The sequence below is a fragment of the Muscardinus avellanarius genome (genome assembly GCF_963383645.1).
Source record: "Muscardinus avellanarius genome assembly, chromosome: 15".
In the NCBI taxonomy this organism is placed as follows: domain Eukaryota; kingdom Metazoa; phylum Chordata; class Mammalia; order Rodentia; family Gliridae; genus Muscardinus; species Muscardinus avellanarius.
In genome coordinates this window covers 15446155-15474090 of record NC_137801.1, presented here as the reverse complement: position 1 = coordinate 15474090, position 27936 = coordinate 15446155, and the positions used below count along the sequence as shown (strand labels likewise).

Below are 27936 nucleotides of genomic sequence, written 5' to 3'. Positions count from 1 at the left end.
ATGCAGCCCCCGGCGGTGCTCGTCACCTCCAGGTGAGCCAGGCCCCCGCCCGCGCCCCGGCAGAGCGCATCCCCGGGCGCCGGCCACCCCGGGCCGCCGCCGCCGCGCCCTGCCCGCACAGTCCCGCGCTGCGGGAAAGGGGGCGCGCCGGCGAGTGCCCCGTTTAACGGATGGGGAAACTGAGGCCCCCAGAGGGCAGAGGGGTCGCCCAAGACCCAGCGGGAGGCCTGGGCCTGGCGGGGCGGTGCAGGCCGACCGAGAGAGGAGCCGGGAAGCCCGGCCCACTTGGGGTCATTTCTACAGGTCCCGGAAATGGAGCTCGCGGGTGCTCACCCGGGCCAGGCCAGGGCTGGGGTGGGTGGCCGGACCAGGAGGGGCGGTAGGTTCTGGTTGCCATGGGGACGCAGTGCGAGGAGCAGGGGCGCTGACCTGGCAGAGATCAGCGGGCAGCTGCTCAGGGAGGGAGCCCCAAAGTGAAGTTCCAGCCAAGGCCCCTGAGGGGCCCCTGGGGGTGGGATGAGGGTGGATCAGTTGGGGGGGGGGACCAGCCAGCTGGGTCCTGGCGAGGTTGGGGGGCGTGGCTTTGCCCTTTCCTCCTTTTAAACAGCCACAGGGGCGCACTTGGAGTGTTTCCAGATGCCCTATCCCTGTGCCACTTGCAGAAGATCTTGGGCTGCGATGCCAATTATCATGGAAATGGTTGTGTTGCCCAGGCCCACATGTTGATTTTCCAGCCCTAATACCAACCACCTGTGACTTCACGTCTCCAAAAATAGCTACACGAGGAGACGGGTGCTGAGCATTGAATCGGGGCCTTGAGCATGCTGGGCAAGAACTCTTACCACTGACCTACACCCCCAGCCCAGAAAATAGGATTATATACTTAAGGCCTGATGTCAGGACTTGCTGGGTCTCCTCCATGTGGTGGAGTCAGGCTGCAGGTCATATTTGCATGGGCCCCACTGCCGCCTAAGTCTCCTCTTGTTGAGCCTCAGTTTCCTTTTCTGCACATTGGAGGTTCGGTATTGCCTGATACGCACCCATCAGCTGCAGATCCCCGTAGCCCCACCATGCAGGCCTGTGGCTGTGATGACTTTGTGTAAGTTGTGATTTAGCTCAAGGTGCTTGGGAAAGGGGGGGGGGGGCTTCCCTCACAATGCACCTAACGGCAGTGTGTTAACAGGCACCCATGCTGCTGGTGGTGAGGGCCAGGTGAACCCTGCTCATTCGCGGGTGCTAGCATGCATCGCAGACCCAAGGAGTTTGTCCAAACGCCTTCACCCTGCCATGAAGGTGGACTTTCATGTCGGGGGTACCTCCAGGCGCATTCCTGTGGACTTTCAGGTTGGGGATACCTCCAGGCGCATTCCTGTGGACTTTCAGCCAGCTGGTGTTTCTCCCAGGCCCGTTCTGTGCCAGGTAGTGGTCCAGGTGGTCGGATACAGAGGCGACCCAAACAGGGTCCTACCTGCGGCACTTTAATGGGGCAGATGGACCTAGGCAAATACAGAATGTGTGAGGAATGGTAAACGCTTGGGAGGGGAAATAAAATGATGGAGAAACAGAGTGATAGGCGTGACTGCTGTTTTATTTGCTGTGGTCAAGGAGCGTCTTTCTGATACACTGGCAGCTGGGCAGATCCCTGGGAAGTTCTCTCAGGGAGAGAGCCATGGAAAGGATATCTGGAGAGCGTGTGTGCCAGACAGAGGACAGCAGGAGCCCACGTTCTGAGGCCAGCGTGGCTGGAGTGGATGGATGGGGAAATGTTAGGTGATATGATGAAAAGGGCCGGCCGGGAGCAGGGGATGGTCTCGTGGGCGTGGTAAGGCCACGGATTTCATTCTGCAGTGGGATGGTGCCCTGGGCGGAGCAGCAGTGAGGGCTGGCTGGGTTCAGAGAGACCCAGGGGCTGCTGCTAAGCAGCAGGAATCCACGTCCCGCATGATGGGCTGGAGGGAATTAGAAATGTGTTGTCTCTGGATGTGTTCTGGAGGTGGAGCTTTCTGGGGTCACGGATGCATCCATGTGGGACGTGAGAACATGGAAAAGAGGCATGATGGCCACAAAGCCGTGACCTGGGACACAGAGAATCACGTTGCTGTTGACTGGGGCGGGGAGTCCTGAGAAGCAGGTTTGGGGAAAGGGGCGACCAGCCTTTGTCCACCCAGGTTAATTTTGTTGACAGGATAGTGGTGGTGTCAGGGAGGTGGTTGGAAAGAGGAACGGGCTTGAAGGGAGAGTTGGACGACAGGTGGAAATCGGGGTGTCATTGGCCTGGGATGGCATTTAAAGCCTTGGACCTGAGAGATCGCCTGGGGAGGGGGCCACCAGGGGAAGGAGGTCTGCGGAGGGCGCTGTGGATGAGATAAGGAATCATAGATATCACTGATTCCCAGGGTCCATATTAGTCTCGGGTGCAATTGGGGAGGTTGAGTAAAAATAAGAGGCATGAGACAGGCATGGTGTTGCACACTTGTAATCCCAGCATTTGGGAGGCTGAGACAGGAGGATTGCGGTTCACAGACAGCCTCAGCGATTTAGTGAGGTCCTTCGCAACTCAGTGAGACCCTGTTTCAAAATAAAGAATAAAAGCCGGGCATGGTGGCTCTCGCTTGTAATCCCAGCATTTGAGAGCCTGAGACAGGAGGATTGCACAGGTTCAAAGCCGGCCTCCGCTACTTAGTGACGCCCTCTGCAACTCAGTGAGACCCTGTTTCAATATAAAGAATAAAAATTAGGGTTGAGAGTGTCGCTCGGAGGTAGAATGCCCCTGAGTTCCATCTCCAGAACCACACACAAAAAATTAAATTAACAAAATAAAGAATAAAAAATAGGGCTGGGGGTGTAGCTCGGAGGTAGAATGCCCCTGAGTTACATCCCCAGTACCACTAAATATATATATTTTTTAGGGTGTGGAGAAATTTTTCTGAAAAGGGAGCTGTCAACTGGTAAGTCCGGGAGCCTGTGATCCAGATGAAGTGAGAATTCACCTTTGGAGGTGACGCATCCAAAGTGTCTGTAGCGCAGAGGTCGCAGGTGACGTGGACGGGGCAGCTCGGTTGCATCATGAAGATGACTGTCCGGTTGGAATAGGTTCAAGGTCAAACAGGAGAGAGGGACCAAAGACCGTGAATAGAGGCCACTTTTTAAAGTTCTGCTGGAAGGGGGAGTGAGGGATGGATCCAGGGGAAATTGGGGTTAGAGGGTGCCATTTGTAAAGGGAAAAAAAGTGGTGGGTGTATGGTCACTAGCCTTTGTGAATGGTCCAGGAAGGAGGTTGCTGTTGCAGGAAAGACGGGGGTAGCACAGAAGCCATGGCCCTGCAGAGGTAGGGGTCAGCATCTGTTGCCCCTTGGAGGGGCTGGGCTTAGGTGGAGCCAGCCTGTTTGGACACAGCCCCAGCACACACTGATGGATGTTCCGATTGCTTTATTTCCTCGGTGGAATAGGGAGCGGGGCTGTGGGGGGAGAGCGGTGGTGGGGTTTCCTGAGATGGAGATCCAGCTTTATGTCCCCTTGCTCGATGGCTGGTCCCTGGAGCCTCACAGAGTAGCATTAGCCCCAGCAGGAGTTGACCGTGGAGCCTCCCAGCCAGAATCTGTGTTCACAACATCCCCAGGGCACTTGTAGGCAGGTTATAGTTTGAGCAGCTTCGTCTAGGACACAGGTGGGCACGTGTCAGGCAGGGGCCAAGGAGGCAGAGAACAAGAAGCCAGCTCGGCCTAGGCTGGGAGGCCAGGGGAGTGGAGGCCTGGGGCGGAGGAAGTCCAGCAGTGGGGTGGGCATGTCAACTGGTAAGGCAACATTATGGGGGGGACAGCCTGTACGCCGGGATCTGGCTCCCAGGACAATCACGTGGGACACTGCTAGAGAACCCAGCCCCTTGGGGTGTGAGTGTACGGGAGGTTCCGGTGGGTGGGCAGAAGGTGGGGGTCACAAGGTCCTCTCCAGTCTCCTTTGCAGTGCTAGGGGCTCTCTCCTTTGTCACACCCATCCACGTTTGTAGAATGACTCTAAAGAGAAGCTGCCTCTTGGTCTTTGTTTTTTGTTTTTAGTACTGGAGATTGAACCCAGGGACATTCTATTCTACCTCTGAGCTACGCCCTGAGCACCTTTTATTTCTTATTTTGAAACGAGGTCTTGTTAAGTTGCTGAGGGTCCCGCTATGTTGCTGAGGCTGCCCTCGAACCTACGACCCCGCCGTCCTTAGCCTTCCTTCCGAGTGCTGGGATTACAGTTGTGCGTGCACCACTGTACCCGGCTGCCTCATTAATTTGTCATACCCGAGGAGGCCACCTGGACTCCAGCGCGGCTACCTGGGATTGGACCCGCCCCTGCGCACACCTACTGAGAGCTTGGGCAAGCTACTCCCATGGGGCCTGCTTCCATGTCTTTGCAGTGTGTCTGAGCAGCCCAGCTTGAGGGTCTCTAGGGCTGCAGGAGACACGGGGCTTCACTCAGGCCACCTACCGGGGGCAGCCTGTCCGCTCCCTCAGCCTCCAGCAACACTGACACCGTGAGCATGCGGGGGTCTGTCCTTCGCTGCCCTCTGGCTACTGGTAAAGGAATAGGGCAGACCGGGTGGCTGTGCCCTCGCTGCACTCTGGCACCTCCCGGGCCCTGGTGAGTTTCGTGGTCCTCCTGTGTACCGGCTGTAGTGTGGCTGGGTTCACCCACACCCTCTCCGTACTGTATCTCACTTGGCCCCCCGGTTGCTGATGGGAACATCCCACTGGGGACAGGGCCAGCCTGTGGAGGTGGGATGCATTGGATCCCCTGGGGGTGGACACTGGATGGATGGGGATGTGGTTCCCTAAGGGAAGCAAGCTGCTCTTAGAGTCTGTGTGTACTGCCGGGGGAGTTGTGTGGTGTGCATCTGTCTGTCCAGGTGTGCGACACACCCTAATCCAGGGTGAAGAACGCGCCCCACCTCTGTTCTCCCTCCGGAGAGAACCCTTTGTGACCTCTTTACTCTCCGTACAGTTCCCGATATCTGAATAGCATTGAATGTCCAAGAGCTCGTGTTCAGCTGGCACATCCTCAGAGCCTCAAGTGGGGAATACTGGCCTGCTGCCTGGCCGGTGCCTCACCGGCCGCCTCCATGTCCTCTCCGTCCCCAGCCAGGCCGGCCCTGGAGCCTCTCCCCTCCCTCCAGCTGGCTGAAGAGGCACGTGTCCCCTCCAGCTCCCCAGAGACTCTGCACAAACCTGGGCACCTCCCTTGGCATGCACAGAGCCCCCGGGATGCCATCCCCATAAATCCAGCGAAGCCCACACTGGGTGTGTAAGACTGGGTGTGTAAGACATTTACCTGGTCATGATTCGCAGTGAACCCCATCCTTCTCTGATTCAGGCTAGGAACAGACCTTTGTACCTGCCTGAGCAGCCTTGAGGCAGGACCCAGGCCTGGGCCTGGGTAGCTCTGCTTTGTGGAGGGCCCATGTGTGGCGGGCTCGGTGGCCTGGAAAGGTGACCCCTGAGGATGGCTACCAGAGCGGTGTGGTGCACTGGCCCACCAGGCCACATGGGTCCTGCCTGGCACAGACGCCCACTGACTGAACCTGAACTTTGCTTGCCCTCTTTTTCTTTGGCAGACAAGTTCAGAATGTGCACACGGGCCTGGACCTGATGGTGCCCCAGCACCAGGAGGTGCGGGGCAAGATGATGTCCGGCCATGTAGAATACCAGATCCTGGTGGTGACCAGGCTGGCTGCGTTCAAGTCGGCCAAGCACAAGCCGGAGGATGTGGTCCAGTTCTTGGTGAGTGGGGGGCCCTAGCCAGGTTGCTCCAAGGGTACCCAGGGTCCTGGCAGACAGATGCCTGCACCTCCATGGTGCAGATAGCATCGGGGTACAGACACTTCTCTATCCAATGCTCACCCAGGGCCTGGCACGCCTGACTGTCAGATGACCGGGACAGGAGCATGAGTCAGATGCGCACAGTCTCTAGGGAGACAGACTTGTAAAGAAACAGATACCGGCGGTGACAGGAGCTCATGGAAGACTGTGGGAATATAGAAAAGGGGCACCTGGCCCACCTTGGGGAAAAGGTTCTGGAAACGTCTGAGTAGGTGATTTTGCCTGGAAAACAGGCAGAGAGAAGGGCTGAGGGAGAAATTCTGGAGACACCAACAGGTCAGGGACAGTCAAGGCAGAAAGAAAAAACCTGGGCCTCTGTGGAGTCAGAGAAGGGAGGATAGAGTTCTAAGACGGAGCAGGATCACACATTCATTTATTATATACCCTTTGGTCACTGTAAAAAGGGTCTGGACCTGACAACCAGGAAAGACAGACTACAGGGTTTTAGAGAAAGGCCAAGTGCGCTACAGTCCTGCTCTGCAGAGGGGCACAATCTGCTGCTGCTGCTGCAGGCTTGCACACAGGTTGGTTCTGAGCCTCCCAGCAGCCTTGGCAAAAAGGAAAACATTGATTGCGGAGCTCTGATGACCTAGTAGGTCAAACTCTAAGAGAAATGTACGTCACAGTCTTTCTTTAAAAAAATCATTCAGCGGGAACATGCGAAGAGCCAAAAACATCAGTGCTGTTTTTATTTGATTGGTCCTTAGACCGACTCTCGGCGAGAACCCAGGGGAAACGTGAGCTGGTGGTTCTGCGTCCGCATTATTCCTAGAGATGCTCTGCTCTGCAGGGCCATTTGCAGCTCTCAGAACTCTGGCTGAACCCAGGAAGGAGCTGGGGGCACCTGTGTCTTCAGAGACAGGAGCAGGCAAGGAGAATATTTGAGATTGATGTTCCTGTGCGTGGAGGCGAGACGGCGCCATGGGGAGCCTGAGAGGCGTCACATGCAGGACATTTGTGATGATGTCTGCCGCCCCTTCACATGCCACCAGCGATGCCCGTACTCTGGGGAGCACACGTGTCCCCTTGCAGAACACTTGCAAGACCAAAGGAGAGCTCACTTGCTCCCTGTGGGATCTGGGCCTGTAGCCCGAAGTTGCATATACCAAGCCCCAAACCTCTCTGGAGTTTCATGACTTAGCTCAAAAAAATGAGTGTTCGGTGTCTACTCCTTTAAAAGGCACATTTAAAAATATATATATATAAGCTTGTATTTTTTCCCTGCTGACCATGGAGTAAAGCCAGCCTCCAGGATGGTGTACTGTGCTGGAGTCTTGGCAGAGCCCTCTGTAGCAGCAGTTCAGGCCCTTGCGCACCTTCAAGGGCTGGGTCACTGTATAGTAGGGTGTGCTGGATAAATGTGAGTTCTTGCTGCAGCTCCCTCTGCACTCAGTGCCTCTTCCTTGGCTTCTCCCTGTTGCCGGTGCAAGCTGTGGATGGACTGGGCCCTGCAAGGGAGGGAGCTCAGGCTTAGAGCTACCTGCTTCTCAAGCTTCCTAGCCTGATGGTCTATGGGCCAGGCCTGCGTGGAGCAGTCAGGCCGGCAGGGGGCGCTCGGGCACCACCCTGGCCTGCCCCTTAGTCACTGGGTCCCTCCACCCTGGATCAGGTGCTAGGTTGTCCATCTCCCTGGGAAAGGATCCTCTTGCTTTTTTTTGAGGGCTGTTCTCAGAAAGCTCTAGAATAATAAGCTGAGTGTGGTGGCGCACACTTGTAATCCCAGCACTTAGGAGACTAAGACAGGAGGATCGCACAGGTTCGAAGCCAGCCTCAGCTACTTAGTGAGGCTCTCTGCAATTTAGTGAGACACTGTTTCCAAATAAAATATAAAATAGGTCTGGGATTATAGCCCAGAGGTCGAAGGCCCTTGGGTCCCATCCCCAGTACCCCAAAAAAAGAAAAGAAAGAAAGAAAAGGAAAGGAAGCTTTAGAATAAGGATTCTGTGCTTATAGCTGCAAACAAGCAGTTTTCTGTTCCAGTTGACACTCCCTCTGGGGGGCTCCTGAAACCCTTGAACTACCCCCTGATATCTACAACTTCGAACTCGGTTGCTGGGTGAGCCACACACCCTGTTCAGCGGACCACCAGGCATTCCTGTGGCTGAGTGTGTGAGAACATTTGTATGCAGCGGGCGATGCCTGTTCCAGAGTGAGCTGAGGGTGCCGGCGGAGCCTGCCGGTGCGAGCCTGAGCCCTCCACACCCTCTCCCCATGCTGTCACAGACTCACGAGGAGTCGGCCCAGCCTCTGGGGAGGCACTGAGGAGTCTGGGACCAGCGGAGGTGCAGGCTCTTGGTGGAGGCGGCGACATAGGGCAGGTGACTTTTCTCTGAGACCACACATGATAGTAGGGATCACAGCAATGACACTAAATCGCCATCCTATGACCACCCACCCCACAGGAGACCAAGAGCCAGCTGGGTGCCCCATGCAGAGCCAGTGCACAACAAAAGTGATAAGTCAGTGAGCAAAAGCTTAGCTGCAAGAGCTGCAGGGAGAGGCGGAGGAGGAAATAGAGGGCTCAGCCTGCAGCCCCGGGCCCCAGAGGGCGTCAGAGCCACTCTGGCCTCCGCAAGAGCCTGCTTCACCCAGGTCCTGGCCCGCTGAGGGCGGGAGAACCAGCTTTGACAGTATCCAGCTCCGCCATGGGTCAGAACTGGCCCAACAGCTCTCAGAGGAGAGGGATCAAGGGGTCTGGGCAGAGAAGGTGACTTCCAGATGAGCCAATAGCTGCTAGCGCCGAGATCGCCGCTAATGCATGAAAGCCCAGAACGTAGGCAGCAGCCCAGGCAGAGTGCCTGAATCACCTGTCTCCCTGGACCCGCGGCGGTGCCTGGCATTGCACCTCCATCCCATGTCTCCCGGGGCCTCTAGGATTTCCCTAAGGGAGCAGGTGGCACACTCCCACTGGGACCTTAGATTGGGGTAAGTAGATCTCTCCCCTCCCGCTCTTCTCTCAGGAAACCCCACGTGCCTCTCATTCCAGGTCTCCAAAAAGTACAGTGAGATCGAAGAGTTCTACCAGAAACTGAGCAGTCGCTACGCAGCAGCCAGTCTGCCTCCGCTGCCCAGGAAGGTGCTGTTTGTGGGGGAGTCTGACATCCGGGAAAGGAGAGCCGCGTTCGACGACATTCTGCGCTGCGTCTCCAAGGATGCCCAGTTGGCGGGCAGCCCAGAGCTGCTAGAATTCCTAGGTACCTGAGGCCTTGCCCCATGTCCCCGACCCCCCCCCCAACACACACACACCTAGAACCTGGCCTCACTGCCTGAATTTCACAGGAGCAAGTACACAGCTGTCCCCAGCAGCCTGGAGGCTTCAGCCCGGCTGTTGAGGCTGAGAGGTCTCGCCCACATGGTAAACAAGAGACCAGCCCCAAGCAGCCAACCGCTGGGTGTCAGATGGCACAGAGCATCCTCCACATTGTGACCCCTTCCTGGACAGCCCCCTCCCCTAACTCACACACATGCACGCACACACAGGTGCCTGTGCCATCCAGGGAAAGCTGTGCTTCTGTAGCTAGGCTGGGGATCTGGTCCCTGCAGACCCCTCCATCTCAGCCTGTGCCCCCCCAGGGAGAGTCAGGTGTGATCCAGTGATGGAAACCTTGAGCACCTCCAGGCTGGGTCCCAGCCCCTCTCCTCTCTTCAGTTCCCTCCACTGTAAGATGGGAAGTAACTGGCTGACAGGTGGTCACAGGGTTGAGGAAAGCGAGACCAGCCGCTGCCAGCAGGGCTGGGGCAGCACACCGAGCCCAGGTCTCCCGAGCGCATCTCTGTGCCTGCACACAGGTCAGGATGGCTCCCACCCCATTTGCTGAGGGCCGCCACCTTCTTCACCCATGTCCACGGCTGCGCACTGTGATAAGAGGCTATGCACCTGGGTGAAAGGCTCAGGGCTTCCTGACCTGTGTGTCATAGAGAGGCAGGACAGGCGATCCAACTCCCCTAGTCACCGTGTGCCTTGGTTTCCCCAGCTGTAAAAATGGAGGCCCGACTCTAATCTCTCTCGGGGGGGTTTCATGATATATAGATGTTAGATGCTCATTACCCGGAGCTGAAGAAGGGTCATGAGATTTTGACGTATTTTCACCTTTGTCTGAAAGAACAGGGCATAAAATACACCACAACCATTACCACTCAGCACATCCTGTGTGGGTGGGAAAGAACGCTCTTGGTTTATTTTACCTACAGGGTGATATTTTTAAAAAGTGAATGCTTTGGAAGATAAACTTCCCAGCCGCTATTGAGATAGACATGAACAAGTAGTCCAAACCCACGCTTCTCAAACCATCCGTGGGGGAGGACCAGCTTTCTTATTCCCAGCCTATCACAGACGGACATTTTCCCAGATGCCACATGCTTGGATGTTGTAGCCATGCCAGGCTGCTATGGAAGCTTCAGAGGCTTGCCCTTCCTTTCTGAACTTACCTCATGGTGGATGCCCGTCTGCGAGCCACGCTTTGCGATCTGAGTCAGAATCTGAGCAATGGGGGCGACCACAGCTTGGTCTGGAATCTTCCGTGTGCTTACCCTACACGCGTCGAGGTTGAACAGTCTGACTGCTCAGGCTCTCCATTGCGGTTGGATTGGCAGAGTGCCGTGCCATGCCCCCCACTGTAACACCATTCCTGTGCTAAGTGCAGCACCCTGGGCTGTCAGGGTCCAGGAACTGCTGCTCCGTCCTGCCCTAAAGTCCCCCTGGTGACTGTGCCATGCCAGGCTTCCTGGGGCGGAGTTGGGGGGGTGCAGCGGGCACTTGGCTGGTCCCCAGTAGATGTCACCTCTCGTGCACAAACTCAAGATCTTGGCTCAGGCAGAATTTGGTCCCAGGAAGCTTTAGGAAGCCCTCAGCCTCAGACCCCAGCACGGGAGGGTCAGTGAGATGCCTTGCCCACCTCTTGGGGTGCATTTCAAGGCCCTGCTTTTCTGTCTTCTCCTACAGGCACCAGATCCCCAGGGGCTGCAGGTCTCACCAGCAGAGATTCCTCTGTCCTGAGTGACACAGCCAGCCAGCCAGGGGAGGAGGAGGAGCCTTTTGACTTTTTTGAGCAGCAGGACCGAGTGGCAGGTGAGGGTCCACCCACCCTGGGCCTGAAGGGCAAAGATGCAGAGAAGGCCTTGGAAGAAGAGGAGGAGGAGGAAGAGGCACTGGACCCCCTGGGCATCATGCGGTAGGTCCTTTTTTGTCTGGGGCCCCCTGCTGGCTTTTCCAGGCTTTCTGGAGAAGCCCCGCCTTCCCTTCCTCTTGGGAGTCTGAGAAGACGCCCTGTGCTTCCTTCTTGCAGAGCTCTGGGCCATGGGCCTTGGCCTGGTATGTTCAAGGGGACTGGCCCTCTGCTTTCTCTTGGTATCTCACACATCTTTGGGGCTGGGCCCAGGCATCCTTCCCCTCCCTGGTCACAGAGGCCTGGCAGAACTGCCCCATGACAGCTAGGTAGCCCAGGCTGCTGGGCCCAGCCACCTGGCACCGGGGCCTGGGTTCTCCTTCCAGAAGAGCACCTGGCCTAGTGTACACAACTCGCTGGGTCCTCTGCACCGTCTGTAAGGCAGGATTTCCTTTAGCTCTGCCCCAAGGCAGGTGGAGGCTCTGTGAGTCATGTGGATGGAGGAGACGTGTGACCCACAGGTGGTGTGTGATATAACATGGGCACCTCGACGACTTGGCCCCATCCCGTGCACACACACAGGCACACAGGCGCACACACACTGACTGAGGACGAGGCATGCCAGCCATGCTTCCTTGTTCTTTCCTGGCTCCCACTGCCTTCAGCCAATCCGTGAGCTGCTCCTGAGCCCACGCTGTGTGGACCACTCTGTGCTTGGAGTGGCGGCAGGGGGTACGGTCTAGATAAGGGATTGGAGAGCTGGACATCAGCTCCCCGGGCTGAGAAATTTGGGCAGGACATCCCAACCGGAAGATACTGGCTCCCACGAGGGGAACCAGGCCACTCAGCTACTCTCGGGGGAGGTCTTTGCTTTTTCTTCTTGATCTAGGCAAAGTGGAACTAATGTTTCCTGAGCACCTACTATGTACCGGGCAGTGTACTTTGAACTGAACTTCACAAACTGTGTCCCATCGATTCCCCGCCTTGCAGGCAGCCTTTACCATCCCATTGTAGATATTCAAAAGCTTGAAGCCCGCCCAGGCCCAGCATTCTGCCTGAGTCAGACAGCTGGCAAATACTGGTACTGAGGTTGGAACCCAGTTTGGGATCCTGGGCTCTGAAGCCAGTCCTGGGCTTAAAATCCTGGCTCTGCCATTCACCAGCCTCCCTGGTCATTTACCTCTTCTCTTCAGTCTTCCTTAGTGAAAACAGGTTCATGATAGTCCCTACCTCTTCAGACTCCTGCCAAGATTAAACGAGTTACATAAACATCAGCCTTAGCCATCAGCATGCCATCCTCTTTCTACAGAACCAGACATCAGACCAGGCTGCCCTTCTTCCTGCCAGACTGAGAGTATATCTTAGGGATTTATAAAAGACTTCAGTCTGCAGAGGATAGAGGCCTATCTCGTAGGCCTTGCTCCACAAAGAACAGGAAGCCAATGAGAAATCAGTTAAAAGTAACTTCAGCTTGAATAACAGTTGGGATGAGGTCCAGCCGGCATGGCCCCCTTTCTGGGCGAGCGCTGGGCTGAGGGTCTGATGAGACCCATGTAGAGGGGATGAGGAGTCACAATCAAAAGGGCCCTGGTGCCCAGGCAGCCGCAGCAGATGCAGGGGTGGTCTCCTCCTGGTCAGCCTGTCCTCAAGGGGGTCAGGGTAGTGAGGATGGGGCGGTGCCAAGAGAAGCCGGTAATAGCTGCTCCTTATCAGCCTCGCCTAACACTGAGACCCATCTTGGGCTTTATTTTGGTAAGGATCAGGCGTTGTTTGAACTCAGTCTCTCTGTTGTTCCAAGTAACCACACGTGCCAAACTGAGATGGACTTCAGTAGCTCGCGCCAGCCTTTGGCTGAGGGATGCTCTTAGCAGAGCGGCTCCTTTTTTGGGTAGGAAAATGCTCTTTGGGGCTGGCAAGTGCCGCCTTGAATGTCCTACTTATTCCACCAGCAGATTGCCTAGGGCATGTGTCAGCAGGCTCGAGACCACCAGCCCAGCCCCTGCCCCAGCTCAGCACTCCAGGGGCCTGGCTCCTGAGCCCTAGGAAAGCTTAGCACCCAAGAGGAATCTCCTCTCCCGCCAGTTTTTCTTTGAAGGACCCATGTGACACCAGTTAGCGTTATCGCCTCTGTCAGGAATCATAAGTAACCGATTTTTGAGCTCATTAAAATGCCAGGAACCAAGCTAATTAGCATTTGCTTGCATTAGCTCATTTTGCCTGAGACAGCTTTTCTGAACCGTTTTTTGCCCGTGGCCCACGGGAAAAAAAAAATAATAGTGTACGTCGTGACCCAGAACACACCCGTGTGTAATCAAAAGTTTCAAGAACTCGTGTGAAACCTTTCTAAGTGTATTATTGTACTTTGCTAGTTCCTATTCCGTTTCACCTTTTTGAAAAGGTCACGAGGCATGGAGCTGCTTTCAGGATCCACTGTGGGCTCAGCGTGGGAAACGGATCTCTACAAGGCTGGCTCTGGCATCGGCTTCATTTTGCCTATTAGAGAACTGACACTGGGTATCAGTTTTCTGGTCCACATTCACACGGACCCAAAAAGGCAGAGCCGGGACTTGAGGCCTCCCTCAGCACAGCGGGTTGGTGGGCAGGGTCCCAGGATCATCCTGCTTTTGCAGATGCGGAAGTCGAGGACAGAGCTGGGCAGACTTGGCCAGAGCCTGATGCGTGGCCGAGCTGATCGTCGCCTTGGGATCGAGTTTCCTGGTGCCTGGCCTTGGGATCGGGAGACCTGGGGGCCTGTGGACAGCCTTGCAGAGGCACGGGCGGCTCTCCTCCCCTTTTGGTGGGGAGCATTCCGTTCTTCGCAGGCAGCTCATTTTCAAATGCGTCTCTCCCCATTCTGTGCTCTCAGTTCCTCTGCACATTCGGCAGCCCTGGCTCCCCAGCTGTGCCTGCACCCTACCCCCAGGCTCCCATCTGGGCCTGGCTTTGGGCCTTCCTAGAGCAGCCCTGTTTCCGCACACCAGGCCTCTGTCTTCCCTGCTGTGGCCACGGAGGGGCGCTGTGGCTCCACCACAAGGCTCCTGCGAGGGGGGGAGTCTGGCACAAAGCTGGCTCCCACTGGCCTGGCTCTTCTTTGTCTTCATCCTGCTTCTGATGAGGGAAAAGGCCGTTATTGTACCGTTAGAGCGCACAGAAAGACAGAAAAAGCCCTCAGCCAGGCCCATCCCAACCCTCTGTTCCCCTTATCTGCTGGGATGTTTCTCTGACCCTGTCCCTCTGCCATCCGCATGACCACAGACAGTGTACCGGCCATTCTATACCCTGCTTTTAATATATCTAACACTCTTAGTGCTTTCATGGTTCTGAGAAAATTGAAGTTTTACCATTTTAGCTCTGTCTTCTGCTGGAAATACTCTGCTAGAACCATTTTCTCCTTGGGACCCCAACAATATAGAACTAGTAGAGAAAAATCGAAAACACAGGAAAAAGTCTTTCCCCCCCATGTGTACACTCTTTCAATATTCACATCTTACTGCACAGTGTGGCTGTGTTAGATGTGCTGTCCCATACTTTGTTGCTGTTGCTCTTGTCTTCAGGGTACGGACTCCGTCTTCCCAGATCAGTAAAGGCACTCTTCCGGTCGCCCTCTGTGTCCTTTGGGTCGTTGTGCCGTGGGTAGCATCGCTAGGCCCCCGCTCGCGGACATAGTGATGCCGTCTTTTATGGGCTTTTGTGATCACAGGCAAGAAGGACTGGAAGAACTTGTGTGTGCACAGAATTTTCATTCCCTAAGTTTCTCCTCCAGATACAGGCCCCGAGCAATGTCCCCCAAAGCTTCTGCGGCCAGGGGACAGCAAAGGGCTCCTTGAGGACTCAGTCCCCCTCAGGGAGGCCCCTCTGCTTTTCCAAACCTGCTTATTCGAGGCTGTTCCTCACACCTCTTCCCGGGCCTGCTGCCCAGTCCCAGGGAGCTGCCACCCAGGCCGAGAGCCCGAAGGACACAGCTTCTCCTGGGTCGGGCTGGTTCCTGCACACACCCACCTGGCAGACTGGCCTCCTAGATGGCGGGTGGGAGGGAGGGAGGGAGGGAAGGAGGGAGGGGGCTGAGATGGAACCCTGGGCCTCCCTGGGTTCCAGGGAGGCTGGGCAAGCACTCCACCACTGAGCTACCTCCCCAGAAGCAGAGAGTCTCAGGGGGAGCCATGCTGTGTGAAGACCCAAAGTTGATGAAGCTGGATGTTATTTTATTCGGATGCTATTTCATCCTGATTTTTGATATAGATTTTGCTTCATTTCCCATTAAATAACTACAGGCGCTCTGGTATAAAAATATTTTGCTTCCTATATATGGATGGAATTGCTTCTTTGGGATGGTTCTGCGGTTTTGAATATCCTTGGCATACTACAGGTATCCCCAGATTTGCTAACCCAGCATTTATTTTATATTTATTTTATTCGTTCACGTATTTATTTGGTACTAGGGAATTGAATGCTGGAGCACTCTACCTCTAGGCAATATCCCAAGCCCTATTTTATTCTTTATTTTGAAGCAAGATCTCTTTACATTGCTAAGGGCTTTACTAAGTTTTTGAGGCCGGCCTCAAGCCTGCAGTCCTCTTGTCTCAGCCTCCCAAGTACTGGGATGACAGTGTGTACCACCATGCCCAGTTTGCTATCCCAGCATTTAGTTCAGAGGCAGTTCTGCAAGGTTTGGCATGGTGGGAGCTCCAGGCTCCACCCTACCCACTGGGGTGCGCTGGGCCTGCCTCCCTTTGGGTGCCTCTTGCTAAGTAGCATGCCATCTCTCTTGAACTGGGGCCTTGAGCTTGGAGACTCAGGAAGGCCTGGGTATGGCAGAGAGCAGCTGGGGACTGGGCACCAGCATGGAGCTGGGTAGAGATGCCAATTCTCAGGCTCCCTCAGACCTGCGCGGAGCCCTGGACTGTGTTTCAAGCAAGCCCTTGAGGAATCTTGTGCATGCTGAGAAACCCAGAATCCAAAATCTGTGGAAGTCTTGGAGATGCCTGCTGTCCCTCCTGTGCCTGGGAGACATCAGGTACAGGGTGGCCCCTCCTTGAGTCTGGCCCCCACTTCCTCCTTCTTTTCTTGGGTTCTCCCTTCTGCCTGTCCCCTGCTGGAGGAGTTCCCATCTTATCTTTTGGGTCAGTGGAGGCCTGAGCCAGGGCTGCTCCAACCCCACTCCAGGGAGGACTGCTGGAGGCGGCTTTCACGCACCCCGCCAGTGGACCTCCCATCCAGTACTGTTCCCGGTCTGGCATGAATGAAAGGACTCTCGGGGACCACAAATGAAACGCTGGTTTCTGGTTTTTTACTCCGGTAGCAAAATCCTTGGCTGGAGATAAATCTGTGGAACTCTAATGTATAAAACAGATTGGAGCAGAGCGGCCTCTGTTGAGAGTGGAGCACGGTGCATTGTGGGGTCTGGATCCTTGTTCCCCCAGCCTCAGCCTCACCTCCTGGTGGTGGGGGGGCTGGACAGCTGTGCAGAGGTCAGGGCCCCTGGGAGCATGGTTTGAAAGCCACTGGGAAAGCTGGGACCCGGAATGTGTGGCCACCCCAGAGCAGGATTAGAGGCGGGGTTGTAGGTTCAAATCTCAGCTGGTGCAGGCTCGAGGCAGTGACTAAACTTCTCAGAACTGTGTTTCTTCCTTTGTCAAGTAGGGCTAAAAGCCAGGCCCAGAGGTCAAAAAGCATAAAAGCAAAGTTCTTTGTAAAACGTTAACAGTATTTCGGATTTTCTCTGATGAAGGCTGTGTGTGTGTGTGTGTGTGTGTGTGTGTGTGTGTGTGTGTGTATGTGTGTGTGTGTGTTAACCATTAAAATACAGAGGGAAGCTTTCTGTTTCCTTTGCTATGCAAATACCACTGCTGTGTGATGTCCTCTGGGGATCCACCTCCCGCCAGGTGCAGGAGGACACCTAGAGGTGACAGGCCTCCCACCGCCTCTGCCCTGGGAGAGGGGAGATGCTTGCAGGGCTGAGCCTTCTGTGGTGTTGGTTAATAGTTGTTGGACTCCTTGGGGGATGGAGTCTTGGGAGGTCCTGTCTGCCATCCTTCTGCCAGAGGCTGCCCCCAGGTCGAAATTTGATCAGGACAGGTGAGGTCAAACCCAATCTTTAGACAGTTAGAACTGAAAACCTTCCCAAGATCACTCAAGAGCAGGATCTGGGAGTCGCCTGTCTGGTGGCCCCTACCTGTGCCAGGTGCCGATGAGGTCTCAACCTCTTCCACCTCTCCAATTCGATCGTGTAGGTGATGAACATTCCCCACCACGGATACAGCCAGCTTCCCCCAGGCAGGGAGTGTACGTTCAATGGGGTGGCAATGGGATATAAATAAGGACCACCCCAGTGAGAACCGGGGCTGTTTGCTCAGAGCTTGCCGTAGACAGGGAGGGGTCAGCCACCATCCCCTGCATCTGCCAGAGACACTCTGAGGCAGACAGAGGAGCGGGAGCTTCATGGTGGATCAAAGGGAAGGCTCGGGTGTGCCCTGGTTGTTGGCATGGAGCAGTGGAGAGAGACAGGGCATCCTGTATCCTGTGTGATGGGCTGGGAGACTGTTTGGCTTTCTCTGGCTGCTCCCACTAAGTTGGAAATGGAGGTAAACAGGAAAGCTGGCTGTTACTGATCGAGACTGTGGCTTGGCATCCTGGGCTGGTGGCTGCAGGCTGTGGGTCAGGGTTTTATTTTACGTGTGGCCTGGCCCTGGTCCCTTGATACATTTGGTCTCTCAGGGTGATTTGGGCGTGAGCAGCGCAGGGGTTTGCAGAGTCCCTGCAGCAGAGACGGCTTGGGTCCCTGGAGGTGCGTGGTGGGTAAGGGACAGTGTCTAGCCACTGCACAGAGAAACTGAAACAGTGCCACCCACAATCCAAGAAGGGGAGTCACTGCTGGGGGGCCTGGAAGGAACTGCGGCTACTTAGAGGATGACCCCGGGGGCCACAGCATGATGCATGTCGGGGGACGCTGTCCATGCTAGGCCCACACTGGAGCCTGCTCCCTAGGCGCAGACTAAGGGAGCCTGGCCAGCAGCAGCGCCCATGGTGTCCGGCCCCTGGCTTTGCCTCGTGTTCACCACACACAGGTTCCAAAGCACTGCTGGTCTGTGCCTCCTTATTCCCGTGTACCAGATGAGAAAGACGGCTTGCAGAAGTTCCGTGCCTGGCCCAGGTCATACTCAGGTTCTCCTGCATCCCCCTCGGCTACTCCTCCTCCAGCAAAGGCCAGACTCCCCCAGGCCCTGCGGGAAGAGCCGCTTCCCCTCTGACCTGCCTCTTGCCTCCACTGGCCTCCAGCTGTGCCAGGCTCTGCCCTCCCTCTGGCATTTGCACGGAGCAGCCTCTGCCTACAGCCTGGCTTTCATGCTCCTGCTCCTCCTGTCCCGACCTTCTGAGAAGACACCCCCCCCCCAGTGAGCTGCCCCACCCAGGGCTGTGGGGGAGCCTCTCCTGGTAACTGCTCTCCAGGGAAGTCCCTGGCTGGCCCCTCAGTGATAACAGTGTCTTAGAATGAATTTCAGAAGTACATTTATTGCGCAATGAAAATTATAATTGGAAAAAAAAACCCAGCTGAACTTAAAATGAATATCTAAAAAGTAAGTGCTTTATTTTAAAAATATTTTAAGCCGGGCGTGGTGCCGCACGCTTGTAATCCCAGCATTCGGGAGGCTGAGACCAAAGGATCGTGGTTTACAGACAGCCTCAGCTATTTAGTGAGGCCATTTGCAACTCAGAGAGACCCTGTTTCAAAATAAAGAATAAAAAATCAGGCAGGGGGTGTAGCTTGGAGGTCGAATGCCCCTGGGTTTCATCCCGAGACCCGCAAAAACAAAACAAAAAATAATATATTTTAGAAGTCGTATCATTGGAAAAAGGCTGATTTTTCTGTTTGGCTCAGCGTCACCCTGGCTTTGAAGATAACTGTCCTGTGGAAGGATTTACCGCCTTCTGTTCAGACCTGGTCGAGCTGGCCCTGTCTGGGAGATGCCGCTGCTACTCCCAGGCACTTGGGTCCCGGGCAGCTGGTGCCCATGGCTGCTCTGCCGTCGTAAGCGGGTGAATCTGGAACCAGGCCACTGGTCCCTGGGTGGTCAGGATGGAGGATGCGCCCGTGCGTCAATGACCGTCACTGAGAGTGCTCGAGCCACAGGGAGCCAGGCACGTCTTGGCCAGTCAGAGGGAGCTGTCAGCTGTGGCAGCTGCCACCTCTCCCATGTGTACGACTCAGCCGCCTGCAGAATGAGGCCCACTCTGCACATCTGTCCCCTGTCAGCGCGCAGTGGGAGTGCTGGCATCTGTGAACGTGGCCTGAGCGGGCTCGCGCCTGCCGGCGCCCACCCTGGAGCCCTGCCCCTTTGTCCCCCTGTGCTGGCCCAGACCCTCAGAAAGAGTCCTTTGCACCCTGGGTTCACTGCCCACATCCGCATCACCTCCTCCAGGAAGCCCCCGGCAGCGCTGGCTCCTCTCTCTGCCTCACTGTGACCAACTGGATGGTCCTGTGAGGTAGGACTGGTGTACGTGCCTGACCGCTCAGCCCTTGCCTCTGCAATTGGTGGCAGCTTTGGCTTGTCTGTCTGCTTCACCTGGCATGGGTCTACATGCAGAAGGCACCCCAGGGGATGGGTGAGTCGCTCACAGGAGGGCTGCAAGGACAGCAGGGGGCTCCTTGGCTGACAGAGACATTGGGTGGAGAAGCCGAATAGAGGGCCTTCCAAACACTGGCGCTGGGGCAAGCCCTCTGCAGCCCCTTTTCCCTCCTCCCTGGGAAAATAAATAGAAATAAGGCTGAAGTAGAGAGATGTGGTCATTCTGTCTGTCTGCTTGTTCTTATTTTTCTCCTTCCTTCTACCCATCAACTACTCAGCCACCTAGGTGATAGATGCCTTTCATCTTCCCTCTTCCCTCCCATTCGTCTGTCCATCCATCCATCCATCCATCCATCCATCCAGTATACACTGAATCTGTCTGGACCACAACTACTTCTATGTCTCCAGACCCTGAAGTTTTGGGGCCAATCAGACAGGACCAAGGGGCTTTTAAGCCCTGAAGCGCCATCTTTCCTGACGTCCTCTGTCTTCGGTGGCACACATCTGGAGATTCAAAGGACAGGATGGCCCAGGTAGGGTGGGAGCAGAGCGCAGACGGTGTCTGACTGAGCTGCACCACGGACCGTACATTTACTTTTTTTCAGTTCAACAAAAGATCACAAGTGTCTCCAGGGAGAAAGACATAGATATGCAGACATTTTGGGAGGGCAGCTCAACCTCGCAGGAAAGCCTACTCACTTGGGCCGTCAGGGCCAGCAGGATGCATGAGAAGGGAGAAGGTTGGAATCCCGCAGGCTTCTCCAGAGGGCGGCCAGCACACTGGCTCCTCACTCATTCCCTTTCTGCCTGCCCTGTTCTTCACATGGCCCAAATCTCCACCGCATGCTGCCTTCAGTTGCTGATTGATGGGAGCCACTTGCTCCCCTGCCCCATGAGGCTCATTAGATGGGTGGGGAGTGGGCTTGATCCCCAGGATCCCTGCACCAGCCAGGCAGCCCCAGGATGGCAAGCTTGAGGCTGCTCTGCAGCCCACTGTCCTGCTCAGAAGCACACAGCCCTCCCCCGAGCTCCTGGGTATCACCCCTCACTGCTGCAGATCCAGGGGCAGGGGCCAAGCAGAGGGGCTGCAGTGGGGGGATGGAGCCACAGAGAGGTGGTGAGGCAGATCCCATAATGCCCCTGGCTGGTCCCAGGGCTGACCTCCTCATTCCACAGAAGACCCAAAAAACCCAAAATCAGCTCCTGAGTCCCACCTGGGATTTCTGTCCCAGAAGATTTTGGCTGGGGCCATCTACCTGCACCTAGGCCCAGCCACCTAGGTAAGAGATGTCTTTCAGCATGCATGCATTTATCCATCCATCCATCCATCCATCCATCCATCCATCCATCCATCCTCCTTACATCTAGTATTCACTGAGCATCTCTCTGGACCATAACCCCCTGCTCGGTCCCAAGAGCTCTGGTTCTGTGGCCTCCACTGGTTCTCACTTCTCAGGGGTCATGAGGTTCAGGTGACAGCAAAGGAGAGGAGTCCTCATGCCAGCAGCTGAGCGCTCGTGTTGCATGGTGTGGAGGAGCGGAAGCTGAAGATTTTGGAAAGCACTTGCTGCTGGGATAGAGAATCCCGGCTCCCCCCTCCCCTGAGCACAGGCAGCACAGGGCCTGAGGGCCGTGACCCTGGAGGTGTGGCTGGCGGCCTGAGCTGGATGGAGAAAGTGCAGGGACCACACTGGGATGGGACTTCCCAGCACAGACCCCGTGGCTGAGTCTCTACACGCCTCACCCTCTTCAAATGGTGCCACTCTCTCCCCAACGGATAGCAGGGTCCAGCCTGTGGTACCCACCCTGTCCTGTATCACCCATTCATGGGACATTTGGAAGAAGCAGGAGTGTTGGACCATAAGAGGTGGCTGTCCCCATTCCAGTGCCCCTCCCACTGCACCTGCTGTGTGGCATTCAGCAGATGCTTGGCTTCTCTGAACCACTGTTTCCTCACGCAGCAGCAAAGGAGCCCCGCCCCCACTGAGACCTGTATCCAGGACTCCAGCCCGAGTGTCCGCGGCTGCTATGTCCTGAACCCTTCCTGGAGGGCGCCCCCCCAGCTCTGCTGCTTCTTCCCATCCCAGAAGGCTGGGCTAGGTTTCTCCTGGGCATTAAAGACCATGGGAACGGTCTCCTCGGAGCCTGTCCCCGCAGCAGCCGGGTGCTGCTATTTTTATCTGCCTCTGGGTAGCAGTATCACTGCTCAGAGAAATGCCAACGTCTCTGTACAGTTTTGCCACATCGTGTTGCCAGCATGAGCTCAGACCAGTGGAACTGCCCGGCGGGCGGGCAGGCAGCCTCCTGCAACTCCAGTTTCCAGTAAAAAGCCTGTCCTCGTTTGCGGGAAGCGTCGGATGGCTGATGTGACCAGCACCGGGATTGGGTCACGGTGCTGAAAGGAAACCAAGTTTGTTTATTTGGTGGCAGTATCATTTACAGTGATTGCGAACATTTACCGCATGAATGCCTGTCCTCCCCAGTCAAGAAATAGAACACCACCCTGCCCCAGCCTCCCTTGGGCCCCTCCTACCCTAGCCTGGCCCCAACGAGCAGAACCTCTTCAGTCAGTGAGTGATGGAGCATAACAGGCCCCAAAGGGGGCAGAACCCCGAGTCCCAGAGTTGGCCACCCAGAGGTCACTGCCATGGTCACTAGAAGGGAGGCGGTTGTACCACTGAGACAGGAAGATGAGTGTGGGGAAACAAATACCCTCCCAGGCTGCCTCCTGCTCTCCCCGGCCCCTGCCTTGAGGTCTAGGCCTCACGCCTCCTCCTCCCCTTCTCCTTGCAAGGGGCTGTGGAATATGGCTCTTTGGCCCCCACCACAGGTTGAAATTTATCTCACTTCATGAAAAAAAAAATCCCTGTCTTGTTCATAAATTAATGATGCCAAGAAATTGACATATGCTTCACTCTTTAAAAAAAAAGGCAAGCGTGGTGGTGCATGCTTATAATCCCAGCATTTGGGAGGCTGAGACAGGAGGATCTGCGTTCGCAGCCAGCCTCAGCTAGTTAGGCCCTCCACAACTTAGTGAGACCCTGTTTCAAAATTTTTAAAAAAAGTTAAAAAATAGGCTCTTTGGCCCAGGTGCTGAGCCTGGTGAGCACCTCCACCTTGACAAGGAGCATGCTCTCTGGCCCGAGGCCTGCATGGGCGACCAGGGCTGGGAGCTGTGTAGGCCGCAGCATCTAGTCTGGACAGCCACTTGCCTCGCCCCGCCCTTCCTGGCACCGTCATTCCCCGCAGGGTGCTTGGCTGCTTCCTCAGCAGGGGTCTTACCACTCCATCGGCAGATCCTTCGTAGCATGATCTCTGAATTGCCGCCTCTTAGCTCCCTCCGCAGGCCTGCTGGTCTCTGGGGAGAGAGGGCCTGTCTGCTGGAGGTGTGAGGGCCACTCCATTTGCACCACCTGCCAGGGCACCCTGGTCAGGCCACTCGGGCCTTCCCAAGCCCCCCCGGCCTGCTCTGTCTGGCCCTTGGCATCCAGGAGGCTGGCAGCTGGGCCCAGCTCCTGGGTACATCCAGGAGGCCACTGGGACTCTCACGAGAAGTCCTTGCCTCTTGTTTTCTCCGCTTCTCCAGCTCCAAGAAGCCCAAGAAAGGCCCCGAAGTAGCTGTAAAGCCCAAGCCCTCGCCCCGGCTCACCATCTTTGATGAGGAAGTGGACCTTGACGAGGGTCTCTTTGGCCCAGGCAGGAAGCCGTCTCCACAGAGACCTTTGGAGAACACACAGCAGGACTGTAAGTAGAGCTTCAGGGTGAGCACCTTTTGCCCCTGGTGTCTGCCTGGCGACTGCCCTCTGTCACCAGGCAGGCTTTGGAGCCAGCGCATGGGAAAAGAATACAGGCCTCCCCTTTTCCTGCTTAAAGGGAATATAGTCTTGTCTTGTGGACAATTCAGGCCTCACACCTGGTATTCCTGCAACCTGGGCATTCTGGGGCTGTATCTTTATCCTAAATATCCTGCAGAAGAAGACATCGGGGCTTTTGCTGTTGTTGCTTGGGGAATTACCTTCATTGTATCTGCAGCCAGATGCCGGCCCAAGGGCCTCCAGGCACATTTGAGTAGTGAATGGTCGCTGGCCTGCCTTGTGCACACCCCCCTCATGCAACTTGAATTTTGTGCCACCCGCGTAGACTCCGCTGGAGGGCTTTGTGCAGAGTTGGCAGAGGAAAACTGAGTAGCCTTGGGGCTTCTCCGCCTGTCCCTGTCTGACCTTAACTTCCACCCGCCCAGGTCTTCCTCCAGGAGGAGGAAGCCGATGTTAGGATTGATTCCACCAGCATTTGGTAAGGACCCACCAAGGGCCAAGCACAAAACACCCTGGACGTTCCCTGACTTGCAAAGTAGCAGCCGCCTGTGCCAGGCAGAGCTAAAGCATCAGTTCCCATGGGACAGCAGGGACGGCTTCTTGGGTGGGAGTGTGGCAGGGCTGGGGCTACGCTTAGGCTGGGTCCTGGAAGGTCAGCCAGAGTTGGCGAGGACCGCTGAGGAAAGACATTCCAGGTAGAGACCATGATCCAGACCCACAAAGGGCAGTGTGGGCAGCTCAGATTGCGGCGGGGGAAGGGGCTCCCTAAGGGCAGAGACTATCACCAGGATAGTGTGTCCCAGGCACCATGCAGCAAGAGCCTCTGCCAGTGGATGCACTCAGTCCTGGTGAGCTAAGGGATCCGGCTGCATGGACCAGGGGAGCCTGGCGCAGTGAGCCCAGAGACCCTAAAGCAGCAGGAATCCCAGGAGGATCAGAAACTGGAGAGTAGCCAAGGCAGACGAGCATCCCTGGAAGAGCTGCCGTCCTTTCGCCTTCCTCCTGTCTCCACCTGGTCTCATGTCTCTGGTTTCCTGTTCACTCGCCTGCATGCACCAGGGGCTGCCTAGGTGACTCTACCCCGCGCCCCCTCAGCTAAGGACAGACCAGGATTTCTCTTGACTGCTCTGCTGCTGTCTTCCCCACAGCCCTGAAGCTGTTTGACGATCCTGACCTTGGAGGGGCCGTCCCCCTGGGCGACCCCTTACTGCTGCCTGCTGCCCTCGAACACGGACGGCCCACTTCTGGCCCGGGCAGAGGGTCTGCATCTGAGGGTCTCTTCAGGTACCACTGTCCCCAAGGGGGGTTCCCGATCACCGAGTCGGAGACCCATCCAAGAGGAAGAATCCAGGCTAGGAGTGACCAGAAGGGGGCCAGGAATTTGGGGGGCGATCAACAACTAGGGCGGCTCAGCAGGTTCCACAAAGGAGCAGCTTCATGGGCAAAGCCCATCTTTCCTCCTCATGCCAATATTTTAATAGTTGATATAAAGAAAAATTAATTATATCATTCAAGTGCAAGTATAACTGGCATAAGAGAGCTTGGGAACAAATAAAACTGACCCTTGGAGGGAGCAAAGCTCATTCGTGCTGGGCACTGGGCCCGTCAGAGGGAAGGAGCGAGGAGCCGAGTCAGCAAGGTGGCGCTCAGCCATAGGCTGCCATCTCCTGAGCCCCGGCAGTGGGCTCAGCAGCGCAAGAGGCCCTTTATGCCTCATCTTATTTAATCCTCACAAGAGCCCCTAAGGTGGGCAGCCCCTTTCCCTCTTAAAGATCGCTGCGTGTGGGAGAGGTCCTTTGCCCAATGCAGCTCCCGCCTGCCCATGTCCGGCCTCTCCACCCCACGAGTACCAGGGCTGTGTGTTCTCCCCAGCCCTGTTCTCAGCTTGCTGGGCCCGGCGTGTGTCTCATCCTCAGTCCCAGGCTGCAGGGCATGCTTGGAGATTTGCAGTAAGCTGAACTGCCTCTTTCCAGAACAGTTTATGTGGCACCGAGGCATGCAGTCCTGGGGGGCTGTCACCCACCCCCCTCGTTAGCATCCTCGGGCTATTAGATGGCCCTCCAAGTGCCCGCCAAGCCCGAGTCACTGTGATAGCTTCTTGTATTTACATCTCCCCAAGCCCCCTGGCATCTGTTCGCTCTCATCCCGAGTCCTCGCTTTCCACATCCCAGCAGGCCAGAGGGAACCAGGATCATTGTTATTTCGGCCGGAAAGAAACTGAGGCATGGTAAAGCCAAGACTAGAGACATCCCCGAGGAGCAGCAGGGCCAAGTTGAGCACATCCCAGCGGGACAGGTCTCACGGGACCTCCCTGGCATAGTTCATTCCAAATGTATTCCTTACCAACCTGTGCTGGGCAGAGCATGGTACAGTGGGGTGTTAAAAAGCTGCCTTCTGAGGGTTCCGGGGCCAGGGGGGTGGAGGAAACAGTAGCATCACCCAGGACTCCTGCAGAATGTCGTCCTCTTTTTTTGTTGTTTTTAATTTTTTATTGGTGCATTTTATTCATAGAATGTCATCCTCTTGTGGGTCCCTGGGCACCTGTGTTAGTGATGCCTCGTAGGGCCATCCAGGGCTCAATCAGCAGCTGGTTGCTGACAAGCAGCTCCCTGGGGACACCGTGCCAGGCACCTGCACACCCACACAGACTTCTGCCAGGCTCTCAGGGCCAGAGAGTTCTGACAAAAGGTGCCTCTGCTCCGCGGCCCTTAGCTAGCCCTGCTCCTTTCTGAGCCGGACGGACTCCCTGTCCCGCTGTTGGGATACGCTGCCTGGGGCAGGAAGCCTCTGGTCTCCTGCGTCCCGGGCCCCTCCTGCCACGTCTCGGTCCCACCTGCAGACCTTTGCTGGCTGCTGCACCCTGCTCCAGGATGCTCTCCCTCCCTCTAGGCCTGCCCTTCTCCCTTTCCTGGGAAGCCTTCCAGGCCCGCTCTGACCACACTCCCCCCGGCCCTCAGCCACTTCTTGGACTCTCGTGATTGCATGCATCCTGTCTGATCAGCTGGGCTGGGGTGCCCCGCGTGGGGGCTGGGGCAGCTGATCCTCTCTAGAGTGTGCTTCACTCAGCGCCCCGCGGCTGCCAGAAACTAACGCATGGGATGTTTTGTAAAGCGCCTTCCATGCTGTCTTACTTGGTTCCCGCAAAAGCCCCTGTGCGGCTGGCAGACAGGAAACAGCCCTCCTTTGCAGATGGGAAGCCGAGGTCACCCAGGGAAGGAGCTGCAGGGCAAGGAACAGTAAACAGATCTCCACTCTGGCCGCAGAGAGAGCCTCTGTGCGGCCCAGCCAGGCGATGCCGCCGCTCCCGGCTTCTAGATGACAAACCAAAGCTCAGAGAGGCCAGGCACTCCACCTCAGTCCCTCTGCCTTCCATTCCCTTCTGTGACCTCCCTCCCTCAACCCCAGCAAGGCAGAAGGGGGCATGTGGAGACAGCCATTAGACACAGGGAGCACCCCCTACCTGGAGCTGGAGAATGCATAGGTACCCCAGGAAGAGGAACAGCCCCTGGAGAGCCGACCACATGTTAGCCGCGGGCCCAGGCAAGGCGCCACCTTCCCTGCGCCTCAGTGCTCACATCTGTGAAATGGGGCTGATCACTGCTACTAGTGCTTTGATGTCATTAAACGAGTCCACTAGCGCTGCGGTGCCTGGCAACCGGTATCCAGCACTGCGTTCTGTGGTGAGCAGGTAGAGCGGTGAGATGTCCTCCTCTGTACAGCCAGTCTCTGGAAACAGAGTCCCTGTCCCAGGAGCTGGTGACAAGAGCTCCCCGGGGCCAAGAGCACAGGCGGGCAGTGGCTTCGGTTCCTGCCGTGTGGTGCCCGGGGACGGTCCTTGTGGCCATCACTTTGCCGCAGCCTTCAGCCCCACGCACAGGCAGACTCCGCCTCAACCACTCGGGGCCCCTTGTTTATTCTTCCTCTGGGTGAACTTGGTCTGACCCAGAAGTCAGACATCCTTGTTCAGACTAGGTGTCCACACTCGGTGTCCTCTGGGCGTGGCCACAGCAAGATGGAGAGATACAAGGGCATAGGTCCAGGAGTGGTGTTTGAGGATGAAATAAGACGACGCGTCTAGGGCCTCTGCGTAGCACAGGAGCTTGGCAAGTGGCGTGAGCAGTTATTTCTGAAGGGGCCAGCAGATTTAGAGTGGGGTCACTTGAAGAGCAGTTCTCTGTGGGCCTCTGAGGGGCCTGCTCTGCCCCACTGTGCCCTGGGGGGAGGGAAGCCCCTCAGGGCTGGCGAGATGAGGGACTTGGCTCTGGGGAGCTGCCGAGTGCAGGAATGGTGCGTAAAGGGCGGTTATACTCAGGGCTGTTTGCTTTGGTTCCATAGAGTTGAAGAGGACTTGGACCAGATTCTGAACCTGGGGGCTGAGCCCAAACCCAAGCCCCAGCCGAAGCCCAAGCCACCAGTGGCAGCGAAGCCGGCACTGCCCAAGAAACCAGCTGTGTCCCCCAGGGCGGGCCCGGTGGAAGCTGAAGCCAGGCAGCAGAAGCAGCAGCAGCAGATCCAAGCCATGGATGAGATGGACATCTTGCAGTACATCCGGGAACATGACACCCCCGCCCAGGCCACACCCAGCCTCTTCTGA

At 56.3% G+C, this 27936-nt stretch overlaps 1 protein-coding gene across 1 annotated transcript; it reads left to right on the top strand.

Moving 5' to 3' along the window:
• Positions 1–27936, top strand: HS1BP3 (HCLS1 binding protein 3; the record flags this gene model as incomplete). Its single annotated transcript, XM_080711917.1, has 7 exons — positions 1–32; positions 5594–5759; positions 8845–9052; positions 10801–11029; positions 23114–23271; positions 24491–24626; positions 27678–27936. The coding sequence occupies 7 exons, from the start codon at positions 1–3 to the stop codon at positions 27934–27936; spliced, it is 1188 nt and encodes a 395-aa protein (XP_080568043.1).